Raw genomic sequence first — 16539 nt, 5'->3', positions numbered from 1 at the left:
TGGACAATGCTTAAGTCCCTGATCTAAAATGGCATACTATTTGCATATAACCTACACACATCCTCATATACAGTTTAAATTGCTCTAGATTACTTATAATACCTAGTATAAATGCTATGTAAACAGTTGCTATGATGTATTACTTAGAGAATAATGACAAGAAAAAAAGTCTGTATGTGTTCAGCACAGACACAATTTTCATTCTGTCCATGGTTGCTTAAATCCATGGATATGGAACCATGGATATGGAGGGCTAACTGTACAATTAGCATATCAAGCATCAAGCCAACTAGAACCATACTCTTCTACTATATCAAAAGACAAAACGGTAAGTTAAAAGAGCAAGAATCAGATATTTGATTTTCTGAGGTGAATTATATATTGTAGTTTCCTCTTAGCAAAGAACAAAACTAGTGTCCATCATCACACAACTAGCCAGTTTTGGAATAAGTAGCAAGACCAGATTTTCTTGCTTCATGTTCCTTCTTCTTTCCAATATATGCTACTTCCCCTTCAATCCTGGGGAAACAGTCTTAAGATTTCTATGATTTTTTTAAATAAGCTGCTTTCATTTCTTCAAAACTTTGAAATTTTTTAATTTAGGAGGCATCATTTTTCCACATGCTATATTCTTAAAATACAATTTTCTTGCACAGATATTTACTCAGATGAAAGAAAAAATGGCCCAGTTTACATCATATTCTCTTCAAAAGAAAGCAAACAGATATTCAAAACCTGATTGCTCTTCATTCAACTGTATGTTTTAACAGACAAACAAATATATATGGTGCGATCTCAGTGCACTGCAACCTCCGCCTCCCAGATTCAAGCGATTCTCATGCTTCAGCCTCTGGAGTAGCTGGGATTACAGGCCTGTGCCACCATGCCTGGCTAATTTTTGTGGTTTTAGTAGAGACAAGGTTTCGTCATGTTGGCCAGACTGGTGTCCAACTCCTGGCCTCAAGTGATCTCCCCGCCTCAGCCTCCCAAAGTGCTAGGATTACAGGCGTGAGCCACTGTGCCTGGCCAATATTTCTTTATAATTTACCAAAATACTTTTTTCATAAGTTATCTCACTTAATCCCTAGAATAAACAGAAGTCAGAGGTTATTACTATTTTAAAGCTGAGACAACTATTTCTCTAAGATTTTAATTGCCCAAGTGAATAAATCTGCAACAGCTGAAGTAGACTGAAATTTTTCCCTTGTGATTCCAGCTCCCTTCACACACTGCTTCTCCTTTTCTCAAGGAAGGTGAAAACTGTTGTCTGCACATAAAGGTCCATTTTAAGTGAAGCAACCATCACCTCTAATCCTTTCTCAGCATCTTTTAGATATATGTTCTCTTACATTTCAAAGAAGCAAGAATTTTTTGCTTACCTGGTCCTTCTCCGGTTTATCAGAAATATCATTCAGACTGGAGGAAGTCAGATTCCTATGGGTCATGGCTGGGCTACCTGGAAAAACACAAGTAAACTCTAATTAAAGACTTCTTTTCAAGAACACAAAGATTGTGATGGTATGCTTAATAAACACTAGTAGATGATGATGGAAATGGTGATGATACTTTTAACCACTTTAGGATTCTTCTGAAGAGTTTTCCAGAGTCTAGGTTGGAGTACAAACATAGTTAAATGCAAAGTATGTAAAATCCCAAATACCTTATTTAAGACTTATTGCCTGGTTCAATTTCAAGGTAAGCTAAACTTTGAAAGAAACTTCTAAGACAATAAGCATAAAAATAAATTTGTTCCTGGTTTTGTTCACTCTTTGTCATTGCCCTTTACACACATGCGAATCTATCTGGTTTCCTTTCCTTTTCCTGTTGCCTGCAGAGAGCAGCTGCTTCCTCATCTTCAGCAGTGCTAACACTGGATGCCAGGCCCAGACCTCCTCTCCCCGAGGCCTTGTCAGCCCTTCCTAGAACGCCACTCACTCAAATCAACCTGAAAAGTCTTGGTCGAAGTGTTCCCTTCTCTGGCTAACACTTGGATCAAGCATATTTCTCCTTAGTGGGCATCTGATTTAGAATCCTCACTCTTTGTCTCAATGTAGTGTTATCACAGGATCCCTTACTTCTCTGCATTTCCATTTGCCAGAATAAAATAATCATATCCTCTTTTCCCCCTTAACATGTTAAATCTCTTCTCCAAGTGAAGGGATGGATGTCATCGGAATACTACATGGGAACCAATCTCCCTGACCATATAGCAGCTGCCAATATGGTTCACTGGTGATCCATCCAATGATTTCAGACACTATCATACATGAATAGAGAGGAAGGACATGTAGAAGAGCCACAGACTGTTTTCAAGTAGACCATGTTAATCAACAGAATATTGAACTTTCATTCTGCAGTTGGACCTGAAATTTCTAGACTTGCTAAGCAAAAAAACCTAACTTTTCAAAGCCAAGACGTTTGACCCAACTGCTGCAGGGTGCTGAGTAATGCATTCATCCTTAATCCTCAATGATCTGACTCAGGCTGGTCTTTACAGCAAAAGGACAAGGGTTGAAAAGAAGCAACAAAGTTCTAACATAGCTTCACATTTGCTTCCAAATAATTCTTTAGATTACAGACTTTAATTGCTTCAGATAAAGACTTCAACATATAATTTCACAAAAGACTAAAATCTACCCCTAATAAGTTAATGCCTACATAACAGCAGCTCTTTAAATATAATTCCTTTTAACTACCAGATCACAAAAATTGTAATTTCCTTGAACTGACAAGACAGGATATTTTCCACTCTGTTGCATTTCATCGAGTAAGCATGGCCTAGGTCTCTTAAATCTTTTACCTGGTTGGGTGTTTTATTCTAGGAAAATTTAAGCACAGGGCATTATTCAAAGGAAAATAACATTTGAAAATGTGCTTTATGTGCAAAATTAAAAGAACCCCTTTGCAGGGCACTTTTTCTTCCTTGAGCCACATATTAGATTTCTAGTGTCCACTCAAAGCAAAAGACACTAGGTACAATCTTGAATGCCCCCAACTAATGCTGAGATTGAAACTAATAGAAAATGATGAGTACAGACAATTTTGCACTTTGTATTTAAAAACAAAACCAGCTATTTGGACTAACTGGGTAAAAGTTCTGCCTAACTAAGTGAAGAAATATGAATTATACAATCCTAAAGCAATGAAGCCTTAGCAATCCTAATCATAAGTTAAAAATATCTTATGTAAATAAATAGGTAAGACAAATTTCTACTCATCAAATCATTTATATATAAGTGGCAGTACTGAAATAAATTTAAGTCAGTTTTCCATTAAGTAATTTAAATTTCCTAGCCAATAGCCTAAAGTCATTGATTTGCTATAGGCACTTTTTATAAATACTGTAAAGGCATATTTCAGCCCAAGCGCTGTCCTAACTGCTGCAAAATCTGAATAGGTAGAAGCCAACTTAATGAGGTTTTCATTATAATGGTAATCTTGATTGATGTGACAGCTTTTCCAAGAAACCTTATATACCCATCATTCTTTGCATTTCTGAAAGACAGTGATAGTATGGCTATCTATATTTATACTATATGAGGAGCAAGAGAAAGGTGCAGGTCCAAGAAAAATGCAGGAATCAGATGAGGAAGAGAAGACTAGTATTAAGAAATAATCAAATCTGTTTCCTCTCCTAACTTTCTCTGATTCTCACTGATAAAAGTAATTAATATTAACAGCTTCACTAACGTTTAACACTGCAAGAGTCTGCTAGTCAACATTTCTAGTAACTAAGTAAGATGATCAGCATTCTTCAATCTTTTTCCATCCCCCTCCCTACCAAACTCCTAATCCTGACTTCCCAAGACCTTGAAGCAGAGACAAATCCTTCCCAATGCTCTAAATCAGTGGTTTCTACAGTGAGGTCTCCACACCAGCAATATCCACATCACCTGTAGACTTGTTAGAAAGGCAGATTATTGACACCCACGCAAGACCAATTCTTTATTTTATTTTTCTCATAAGTGACTGGGGTACAGGCAGTATTTGGCTATGTAAGTTCTGTAGTGGTGATTTGTGAGATTTTGGTGTAGTCATCACCCAAGCAATATATACTGCACCATATTTGTTGTCTTTAATCCCTCACCCCCTCCTACACTTCCCCTCAAGTTCCCAAAGTCCACTGTACCATTCTTACGCCTTTGTGTCCTCATAGCTTAGCTCCCACATACCAGTGAGAACATAAGACATTTGGTTTTCCATTTCTGAGTTACTTCACTTAGAATAACGGTCTCCAATCTCATCCAGGTCGCTGCAAATGCCATTAATTCATTCTTTTTAAGGCTGAGTAGTATTCCATCCTATAAATATACCACAGTTTCTTTATCCACTCATCAATTGATGGGCATTCCAGTTGGTTCCTCGATTCTGCAATTGTGAATTGTGCTGCTATAGTAGTTCTACTTTTAGTTCTTTAGGGAATTTCTACACTGTTTTCCATAGCAGCTGCACTAGTTTACATTCCCCTCAGCAGTGTAGAAGTGTTCCCTGATCACTGCATCCACACCAACATTTACTGTTTTTTGATTTTTTGATTACGGCCATTCTTGCAGGAGTAAGGTGGTTTTGCATTGTGGCTTTGATTTGCATTTCCCTGATCATTATTGATGTTGGGCATTTTTTTCATATTTGTTGGGCCATTTGTATATCTTCTTTAAGAACCGTCTATTCATGTCCTTAGCTCACTTTTTGATGGGATTTTTTTTTTTTCTTACTTATTTGTTTGAGTTTGTTGTAGATTCTGGTTATTAGTCCTCTGTCAGATGTACAGAATGTGAAGAGTTTCTCCCACTCTGTGGGTTGTCTGTTTATTTTGCTGACTGTTTCTTTTGCTGTGCAAAAGCTCTTTAATTAAGTCCCAACTATTTATCTTTGTTTCTATTGTATTTGCTTTTGGATTCTTGGTCACGAAATCCTTGTTTAAGCTAATGTTTATAAGGGTTTTTCCAATGTTCTCTTCTAGAATTTTTATAGTTTCAGGTCTTAGATTTAAGTCCTTAATCCATCTTGAGTTGATTTTTGTATAAGTTGAGAGATGAGAATCCAGTTTCATTCTCCTATATGCGGCTAGCCGATTATCCCAGCACCATTTGTTGAAAAGGGCATCCTTTCCCCACTTTATGTTTTTGTTTGCTTTGTTGGAGATCAGTTGGCTGTAAGCATTTGGGGTTATTTCTGGGTTCTCTATTCTGTTCCATTGGTCTATGTGCCTCTTTTTATAATAGCACCATGCTGTTTTGGTGACTATGACCTTTTAATATAGTTTGAAACCAGGTAGTGTGATGTCTCTAGATGTGTTCTTTTTGCTTAGCCTTGCTTTGGCTATGCAGACTCTTTTTTGATCCCATATAAATTTTGAAATTGTTTTTTCTAATTCTGTGAAGAATGATGGTGGTATTTTGATAGAATTTGTTAAATTTGTAGATTTCTTTTGACAGTACTGTCATTTTCACAATATTGATTCTACCCATCTATGAGCATGGGATGTGTTTCCATTTGTTTGTGTCATCAATTATTTCTTTCAGCAGTGTTTTACAGTTTTCCTTGTTAATGTCTTTTGCCTCCTTCATTAAGTATATTCCTAAGTTTTTTTTTTGTTTTTTTTGTTTTTTTTGTTTTTTGCAGCTACTGTAAAAGAGGATGCATTCTTGATTTGATTCTCCCTTGAGTTGCTGTTGGTGTACGGAAGAACTAACGATTTGTGTACATTAATCTTGTATCCAGAAAATTTGCTGAAATCTTTTGTTAGTTCTTAGAGCTTTCTGGAAGAGTCTTTAGGGTTTTTAATGTAAACAGTCATATCATCAGCAAACAGTGGCAGTTTGACTTCCTTTTTACTGATTTGGATGCCATTTATTTCTTTCTCTTGTCTGATTACTCTGGCTAGGGACTTTCTGTGTTATGTCAAAAAGGGATGGTGAAAGTGGGCATCCTTGTCTTGTTCCAGGTTTCAGAGGGAATGCTTCCAACTTTTCCCCATTCAGTATTATGTTGGCTGTGGGTTTGTCATACATGGCTCTTATTACATTGGGGTATGTCCCTTGTATGCCGATTTTGCTGAGAGTTTTAATCAGAAAGGGATGCTGGATTTTGCTGAATGCGTTTTCTGCATTTATTGAGATGATCATGTGACTTTTTTTGTTTTTAATTCTGTTTATAAGCTGTATCACATTTATTGACTTGCATGTGTTAAACCATCCCTGCATCCCTGGTATGAAACCCACTTGATCATGGTGGATTATCTTTTTGATATGTTGTTGGATTCGGTTAATTAGTATTTTGTTAAGGATTTTGGCATCTATTTCCATCAAAGATATCGGTCTGTAGTTTTGTTTTCTGATTATGTCCTTTCCTGGTTTGGGTATTAGGGTGATGCTGGCTTCATAGAATGAAATACCTTCTTTCTCTATCTTGTGGAATAGTGTTAAAAGATTTAGTACCAATTCTTCTTTGAATATGCCTGACAAATTCTATCAACACTCTGGGTATTAGCGGGGAGGGTGGACACCAATGTGCATTTTAACAAGCCCTCCAGGGGACTCTGAATCATGCTGAAGTTTGAGAACCACTGCTCTAAATAAACCAGTTATCTTAACAGTATCTATATTAGTCAGAATCTAAGTTGAAAGAAGTATAAATGTTGGAGGGGTATTGCCAGAGAGGTAAGTCTAATAACCTTGCCCTCCTCCAAGCTACTGCTCTAAACTATCATATCTCAAGCAAATCATTAACTTATCATCCTTGTCACATAAACACACAAAGAGGTTATCTGGCTTTTCCTCTGAATCCTCACCTATACAACCAAATAAATAATTTTGTTTTGGAAACTCACTGTTTAATCAGCCTTTTCCAGAAACATATCACTCAAATCCAAGAAAAAAAAGATGAGGGCCGAAAGAGATTATCAACCAGATTATACATGGGAATTAGAAATTTGTGTGTGGCTTTTTTGCTAACATGGGAAGGTGTTAAAAAACAGGTCCCTAACAACATTCTTGTGAATATTTTACATCTGACATTTCAGAAGATATATTGTCAGAATAAATCAGTGTTTTCTACTTAGATTTTGGCCTATAATGTAAACACATTATACTGCAATCCTGAGCAAGTAAGGATGCTAGAGAAAAACGTCGCCTTGCACCAAAAAGGTGAAATACAAGTGTACCCTAAAGTATGTTGCTTCTTGGGCAAGTGGTGATTCATTCACTCAAAGCTACAACCAATAGGCCCTTTTCACCTAAAATCCAGGGCATAAAAACGTCTTATGCTTGTTCTTGGTCCAAAGAAACTTTGCGTTTTTTAAGATTCCTTAAAACAAAAAAAAAAAAAAAAAAGAAAGAAAAGCAGAAGAACCAGTCTCAAGTGCATAATCATAATTAATTTCCATATCACTATTTTCTGGCCATAAGAAAAAGAAAGCTTTGCAGAATCGCATTTTCAAGCAGTTTCACACAATCAGAAACAATTTCATTTTCAAAGTACCCACTTGGCAGGTACATACTGTTGCTATAAAAATTAATTACATTCTGTACTGAGTTTGAAAATCATTGTTATTCTTTAGCACACATGTAGCAATTCATAAAGTCCTTTGCAATTATAACTATTAGTTACAAAAAAAGGGGTGAGAAGAATCTATGGCACAGAAAGAAGATATTTGAATGCGTACATATTAATGTAATACAATGACACATAAACGTCCTCCTCACCTCATACCTCCATAATGAGCCAATAGAGAACCCAGGGACAAGCTAAAACAAAGATCTCATGGCCTATGAAATAAATTGAATTTTTTAATTCTTAATATTAAATAACATTTGTAGCACAAAAAAACAACTAAGATAACTTACATGTAATAGACATACAAGTGGATCTGCATGTTCTTGTCAGAATATTTGGAGGTATGGGTCTGATTTTCACTGCTTGGGACCATAAAACTAACAATAAATGTCATTTCAGAATAACGTATGTGTTCTACACCCACATTGACTCATTGATGTTCTTTCTTCTCCCTTTCCTGGCATAACAAACTTACTAGAAAATGTCTATATTCAAGAGTAACGGTCAACTAATCTTTTTGAGTACTAGGTACCTGAACTCACATTATCTTACTTAATCCTCATATCAACACTGTGAGGTTAGTTTGATAATAAACAAACGAACTTCAAGGAGGTGAAGTTCATGGTCACATAGCAAGCAGTAAAACCATAATGGAAACATGGCTCTCATAATGCCAATCCCACTGCCTCTGAGAAGGAAACATCTCTCAGTGTTATTTGCATAAACACATAAACCTCATCATGGCTAATAAAGAGAAAATGTAATGTACAACCACAGAGAATATATTCTATTTTCATGCCAATTATGTGCAGAATAACATCACTAGAGAGGTTTAAGGCAGTTATGTTCCTGGTTTCCAACTTAGCAGTTCCAAAAATGGAGATGGTATTACTCTACTTCCTCATTTTCATAAAGAAAAGAAGGGGGAAATATTGAACTCAGCCACTCTGTTTGCCGTTCTAATTAAATACTTGTCGCAAACCACAGCTCTGTGACAAAGGATGCTAAAGGCAACAGGAATATAATGGTAAAAGAATTACACCACATGCTTCTGAATGTCTTCATTCATAGCCATAGCCAAGTGTTTGTAAAATTCTACAATATATGTACAGCCTATTCTCCATTATTTCTATGTTAGTTTTCCATATTTCAGGTTACTTCAGTTCTAATTTCTTCCCATTTCACTCACTAAAAACAGGAATAAAATGGGACAAAGAGAAGAAATCACTTAGGATACTTACAATGAGTTTGACTGACAAAGTCTAGAAGGAAGGCTAAAAGAGAGTTTGGAATTCTGTGAGACCAGTTTCCTAGTTTTAGATGGCAACAGGTTATTAAGAGCTTTCACCCACAAAAAAATAATAATAATAAAATAAAATAAGCATGTCATTATGGTCCCCAACTCACTTCGATCCCCCATACCCTAAATAAAATACAAAAATATTTTAAATATTAGACTAAGGAAAGTTATTATAAACATATCATTAGTCAGAAGGTGCCCTTTGGAGGAACTTCATAACTAAGAAAAAAATCAGTTTCGGCATTTTTGCTTGTTTCCTTTTTAATTGTTTTGTTTTGTTTAAAATATTTTTAACATTTGTTTTTATTTTATATAACGTAAACTCCAAGAGCCTACAGCCAAGGCCCTTGGTTTGTCTTGTTTGTAGTTATAGCTCAGACCTCGGCATTAGTAGCACGTAATATTTTGTGAATGAATAATAGTAATGGGGTATCATTTTACCTCCGTTTGGAGTAACTACTATAAACACTACTGTGCAAAGTCCATTTCCTATGGAGGGAGATGCTGTGTGCACACTCCAAGAGCCTTCAGACTTGGACAGCCTTAGAGTAAATAAGTAAGAAGTTTGTAGCTGGCCCAGAACTAACAGAACTGAAAGACTCTGCCAAACTGGCCCAAAGCCTGTCGTTGAGCAGAGGGAAAAGAAGAAGCAATAAAGAGGAAAAAGAGAAATTATCTGTGAAGAAGGAATGAGGATATGACGATGGAGGAGAAATAAGGCTGAGTGTCAGGATCTCAGCTAAAGGAAAGGAGAGCCTGGGGTAGAGAAAAGCTGGGAGAAACTAAAATAACTCAAAGCATTCAAAGCATATGATTGTCTTGGAAAGTGGAGCAAATGTGGAGAAAAGAAGACATCAAAAGACCCAGATAACTGTCAAAGTATGTGAGTAAAGTTGAAGCCAAAAGCTGATGTCATTCCTAACGTATGGGACAAAGATCATAGAGAGGATGTCCTTATATGGAGAGCTGGAAGTGTGTAGAGGTCAAGTCACAGATACCTGCATCAATGAGGCTTCATAAATACTATCTTCTTATTTTAAAAGCCATTCCCTGCCCTTCGGGACCTTTGTTATCTATAATCCCCTTGATAATCTATTTAATCTCAACTTCTTTGACCCTGTTCACTCCTGTTTTCTAATTTTCTGGCTACTCTGTGGGCCTTTCCCAAGAGTCAGTGTTAGGTCTAATACATCTCAATATCAAATACAAAAGTTTCATCTCTTCTAATTCTTTCAAATTTCAACCAGCAAAAGCAAAATGCTCTAATTCATTGAGAGTCTTATTCTAATAATATTGCACTGGATACCTCATTTTTATTGTGATCTAAAATAGGTAACTTAGGCCAGGCATGGCGTCTCATGCCTGTAATTCCAGCATTTTGGGAGGCCAAAGCAGGAGAATCACTTGAATCTAGGAGTTCAAGACCACCCTGAGCAACACAGTGAGAGCTCATCTCTATAAAAATGTTTTAAAAGTTAGCTGAGTATGGTGGTGCACACCTGTAGTCCCAGCTACCAGAGAGGCAGTGGGGCAGGGAGAGGACTGCTTGAGCCCAGGAGTTAAAGGTTGCAGTTGGCTATGGTCACATCACTGCATTCCAGCCTGAGCAACAGAGCAAGACCCCAACATGAGTGAATTAATGAATTAATGGATAAAATATAATAGGTAGCTTAATTTCTTTAAAAAAATATTTCACTCTCTTTCTCACACACACATACATTAATAGGCATACAAAATTTCTACTCAGCTGAGAAAGCATTCAAAAGATATATAAAGACTGCAAAATTTACTAAATAAAAAAGTCCCCATAATGTACTTCAAGGAGTCTGTGGTCCCTGTGATTATAGTACTTGTGATTGTAGTTCTCTTCCTCTGTCTCATATTCACACACACATACATGAACACACATATATACATAGACACACACCCACACATGCACACACACAACATAATTATGAAGAAAATACTATTCCCTCCCCAAAATGTGATGAAAACATATAAAATAATTTGTGACTTTTTTATCTCACAAAAGCAGAAAGAGAAAAGAATAGTACTTTCAGCAAGCCTATTCTAGCTACTTAAAGGCTAAGAAGGAAAACCTATCAATGGTGGAATATAACAGAAGTAAATGAGCATCTCGCTGTCTTCATTCCAAACAGCCACTGACCCAGAGTGATTTTCACCAAATGCCCCTAAGCCAAGGTAAAGAGGATCTTCAGTAGGTTCCTGCAGCCACATCATTCCAAGGACACATACAGTGTCTGATTTAGATAAGTTTGATCTACTCTCAAATATATATATATATGTAGACATCAGCTCCAAGACATAGTAAAATTTCACTGATTCAGATGGGTGGAAGAACTCTCCGATTTGATGAGGCATCCAAATTAAAAACACTTTAGGCTGGGCGCAGTGGCTCACGCCTGTAATCCCAGCACTTTGGGAGGCCAAGGCAGGCAGATCACCTGAGTTCAGGAGTTTGAGCCCAGCCTGACCAACATGGAGAAACTCCATCTCTACTAAAAACACAAAATTAGCTGGGCATGGTAGCGCGTGCCTATAATCCCAGCTACTTGGGAGGCTGAGGCAGGAGAATCGCTTGAACCCAGGAGACAGAGGTTGCGGTGAGCCAAGATCACACCATTGCACTCCAGCCTGGGCAACAAGAGAAAAACTCTGTCTCAAAAAAAAAAAAAAAAAAAAAATACTTTAAGTAGGCTACTAATTCAAAATGGTAAACTTAGTATGTGACACAGTAACTGGGTTTATCTCCTCAACCTTCCTAGATACTTTAAAAATGATAGATTCACAAAAAATACTTTTTTACAAAAGTATAAAGCCACACCAATGAAAAGAACAGATAGAAGACCAACATAGACAAGAGACTCTGAAAACTTTCTTGAAGAAGAGCAGATAGAATAGTAGAACATGACACCATTTATGCTATTTCGAAATGTCAGTGTAAAACTCCATGCAGAAGGACATAGAGTTAAAAAAGAGAATATCTTCCCTGCAAAACTCTGAAGAAACTCACACTGGAATCTGCCAAGTACAGTGGAGGCAGGAGTAAGGGACAGGCTAAAAAGGATTCAAGGAAAGGGATGGATTCAAGAAAGTATAACACCACCCCCATTGGGCAGAATACCCAAAGCCAAAGCATTTACACTGCAGGGCTCTGCTAAAGAAGTATTCAGAAAGACCAGGGCAATCAGCACGGGTGTTTGTATCTCGCAGCAAAGTCTTCTGAATTCTTGAGCTTATAGCACCCCTCAGAATTATGCTTCCTGCTTACACTAAAGCAAATACTCTTTTTGAAATGCAAATGTAAAACTGAGCACCATCAGTGGTTTTAGAGAGGAAGCCCAAGACTAAAACGCATACCTTAAATAAAAAAACAGGCAAAAGAATTGCAAAAGAGAAATATCATTTAGAAAACTTGAAATAAAAATTCTAATCAGCTTTTAGAGATTTGAGAAGATACTGCATCCATAAAACATGAAGAGATTGCTATGAAAAATAGAACAAGGAAAAGATTTTAGACTAGACCAATAATTACCTTAAAACCTATATGTATGAGATTATACACATAGCAAAACACAAAACAAAACAAAAAAAACCCTCAATACAACGGTTAGAAAATATTATAATAAGAGTCTTCCAAAGAGCAACGGAAGAGGGGGTAAAGAGCCAGAAAACATAAGAGAATAGATAAGAGGTCCAGGAACCCCATTATCTGATTATCATAGTTCTACTAAGCCAGAACAAGGAAAATTGTGGAGAGAACATTATCAAAGAGAATATAATATCCCAGAACATTATCAAAGAGAATTCAAGAGCCCAGAGATAAAGGACATATTTCTTCAGATCACAAGGACACCTAGCGAAAAATAAAATAAACCAAAAAAAAATTTAAAAAATTCTTGTATGTAGATGAATCATTCTGAAACTTTTTTTTTTTTTTTTTCTGAGACAGGGTCTGGCTCTGTCGCCCAGGCTGGAGTGCAGTGGCACGATCTCGGCTCACTGCAAGCTCCGCCTCCCGGGTTCACACCATTCTCCTGCCTCAGCCTGCCGAGTAGCTGGGACTATAGGAACCCGCCACAATGCCCAGCTAATTTTTTTTTTTTTTTTTGTATTTTTAGTAGAGATGGAGTTTCACTGTGTTAGCCAGAATGGTCTCAATCTCCTGACCTCGTGATCCATTCACCTTGGCCTCCCAAAGTGCTGGGATTACAGGCGTGAGCCACCGCGCCCAGCCGAATCATTGCGAAATGTGTTAACACTAAGGATGAAAAACAAATCCAAAAGTGTTCTATCTAGAAAGGAAAAGCTATAAGAATTGGATTTTGGAATTCACTTAAGCAATGTGGAATGGTAGAAGATAATGGGAACATGACTTCAAAGGAGTAGAAGAAAATTATCTTCAATAAAGAATTCTATATGCTTCCAAATCATCAATTGAGTATGAAAAAAATAATACAGAAAAGCTGGGGCCAAAAAAAAACTCCAAAAAATTATAAACTTAATTTGTCCTTTTATACAAAGTTATTGACAGTGTGATAAGCAAAATGAGGGAATGAACTAAGAAAAAAGAGACACATGGTCTCCAATGCAGGATGACAATGAAAGTCAATGCCAGAATGTCCACTGTGCAGTGGTCTGGAAAGCAATCGGTCTGGTAAAGCAGGAGGGCAATGTAGGGAAGAGAGGAACTAATAGGAGGGGCAGATCTGCAAGGAGATATCAAGGGATTCTATAGGTGTATTAGTATCCTTGAGATATTGAAAGAGCTCAGTAATGCAGTAACGATAGGCAATATTTTAAATGCAATCTAAAACTCCACATTTAAGAAAAACTACTCAAAAGAAAATGTACTTACAGTTCATTACACAGCTTTAGAGTAAACCATATAGTCATGATATAAATTCTATTCATGTATTTCTAACATTAGAACAAACTGATAGAGAAAGCACAAACTTTATAGATAAGAGACAAGAACATAAATCTAAAGGCCGGACGTGATGGCTCACACCTACAATCCCAGCACTTTCGGAGGCTGAGGCAGGTGGATCACTTGAGATCAGGAGTTCAGGACCAGCCTGACCAACATGGAGAAACCCCGCCTCTATCAAAAATACAAAATTAGCCGGGCGGGATGGCACATGCCTGTAATTCCAGCTACTCAGGAACCTGAGGCAGGAGAATCACTTGAACCCAGGAGGCGGAGGTTGGCGGTGAGCTGAGATCACGCCACTGCACTCCAGCCTGGGCAACAAGAGCGAAACTCTGTCTCAAAAAATATATGTATATATAAATCTAACCTATATTGACAATAAAAAGTACAAGCACCAATGACAGAAGTCTAGAAAGGAAGCAGCAAAAAGAGAAGCAGCAAAGAGTAGGGATGCTAACATCCTTTTTTTATTTTTTCTTTTCTACTTAAAAAAATTTTTTTATTATTATACTTTAAGTTCTGGGGTACATGTGCAGAACATGCAGTATTGTTACATAGGTATACACGTGCCATGGTGGTTTGCTGCACCCATCAACCTGTCACCTACATTAGGTATTTTTCTTAATGCTATCCCTCCCCTAACCCCCTAACCCCCAACAGGCCCCAGTGTGTGATGTTCCTACATCCTTTTTTTTTTTCACAAGGTAAGAAGTCAAAAGATGCTGTCAATATTTGCTACAAAAATAGGTTTTTGTATCAAATAATAAAAAAGAAGAATAAGTTTACTACTTAAAATTACAAATGCAATTAATAATGTATTAGAAATAATAATACAAGCATATTTGAAGGAAAAAAGGTGTACAAATGAGGTAATTTTTTTCTTTTTTCTTTCTTTCTTTCTTTTTTTTTTTTTTTTTTTTTTTTTTGATGGGGGTAAGGAGTCTTGCTCTGCCACCAAGGCTTGAATGCAATGGTGTGATGTGGCCTCACTGCAACCTCCTGGGTTCAAGCCCCCTCCTCACTGCTCTAGATTTATAGCTCACAAAACATGACTTGGGAAAACGCCATTCAATTGGCTTCCTCATGCAGTAAACTCCTCAGGTCTTGCTGACTGCACATTCATTTAACTGATACACTCTTAGCAATCGATGACTGTAGGACACCCACAACTCTAGAAGTAGCCTCCAGAAAAGAAGAGCACAAACACCTCTGGACCCATAATGCCTCTTTCACCCAAGCGGCCCTGAAGACACTGTAGACCAAAGTGCTGTAAGTCTGAGAGAGAAGAAAGGTAGGGTACAACCTGTCCCATTGTGCACTTGCTCATACACTCATTTTCTCACTCTTGGAGAGATTAATTATGCAATTCAGCCAAAGTGACATCTAGGGTCCAAATGATGTGATAGCTTCAGGACCTCAAGTGATACTAGAGTTACTCTGGAAAATTCTGTTCAGAGCTATGACAGGCACAGCATTTCCTTCTTATTGAAAAGCCCAAGCTGAACTGAGATGCCTGCAGTTCTTGGCTGATACTATGCTACTCCTAAATTACATCAAGTTATCTAGTTCTAAGAAGTCCCAATGGTGAGAATATTTGGCTCTGCAACACAGACCTGCCTAATACTACCTGCTGCAGGCATTATTTTTCTGACTGGAAGGCGACAGAGTGGGGGTAGTAGAGGAGAAGACAGTGAGCGTGGTGGTTCACACTCTCCTTTCTGGAGGGGGCTAATGGATCCATAAAGACATATATAAAAAGGATTATGCCAATATGTTATTAACATCATAGAAAAAAGACAAAGTAAGAAAAGGTAGTAAAATGGGAATAAAAATATCTTCTCAGGATGGTGTAAGGATTAAGCAAGCAAACACATGTGGAAGTGTCTTGCTCAGCTCTTCAATAGATGTTAGTTTTCCTCTCCCTTTGTCCTGCAATCATGTGCATAAATCCCTCTGAACTCAAGATCCTTAGGAAACAGTAAACTACTTTTGCCATGGTGCGATCCCATATACTCACCATTTGTAATTTTCTAGTCTAAGGAAATGAGTTCAGAGAACTGAGAGGTTGCAGTTCTAATTCATATCCTGAGGTGGGGGTTGAAGTCTTAAGCTGACTTAAGAAATATGGACTGAGACCTGAATGTAGTTGTTATTCATCATACAGAGGGTATGTGATGACTTTAGGTAAACCAATACAAGAGAGCTTCTAGGAAAAATGTTAGATGTCTCACAGACTGCATAGGTCATTAGCAATTATTTACTTGAGAAACCAATGCAGTAAGTACCTCGCTTATTTACGTATATACATCACGGATGTAGAACATTCTTTAATGATAATTTCTAATGTTCTCTTGAGGAAAGTATGGTCTTAGTTCATTCTAGTATCTGTCACTCTGGTTTGAAGGCAATATATACTTTCCTATATTTACTACTAAAGCAGTGTGGAGAATGAATTGGGTAGGAAAAAAAGAGCAAGTGGTAAAATATAAGAATCACCATACAAAAAAAGCTGTGGGAATGCTTCACTGGGCCTAGTTACGCTGGTTAAAGATTGTTTAAGTCAGTGGGCAAAGGTGCATTTTAAAAACTTCATTTTCTGCTGAACCAAGGTAAAAAGAAAAGCAGAGAATGAGAAAGAAATTCATATCAGAATCAGTATCAAAACTTTGACTTCAGAAATTCCTCCAGTACAGCACTACTAGAACTTTCTCACAGTTGTACATTATCT

At 37.2% G+C, this 16539-nt stretch overlaps 1 protein-coding gene across 2 annotated transcripts in view; it reads right to left on the bottom strand.

Annotated features, from left to right (window-relative positions):
* Positions 1–16539, bottom strand: part of SLC4A4 (solute carrier family 4 member 4) — a 390757-nt gene that overhangs the window by 173153 nt on the left and 201065 nt on the right. For both annotated transcript variants that reach the window (XM_007998838.3, XM_007998839.3), the window contains exon 7: positions 1380–1456. In XM_007998838.3, coding sequence (XP_007997029.3) covers positions 1380–1456 — 77 coding nt within the window. The remainder of the gene's footprint in view (positions 1–1379; positions 1457–16539) is intronic.

This window comes from Chlorocebus sabaeus, chromosome 7, assembly GCF_047675955.1.
Source record: "Chlorocebus sabaeus isolate Y175 chromosome 7, mChlSab1.0.hap1, whole genome shotgun sequence".
NCBI lineage: Eukaryota > Metazoa > Chordata > Mammalia > Primates > Cercopithecidae > Chlorocebus > Chlorocebus sabaeus.
Note: the sequence above shows the minus strand (reverse complement) of the source record. Positions and strands in the feature narration are given on the sequence as shown.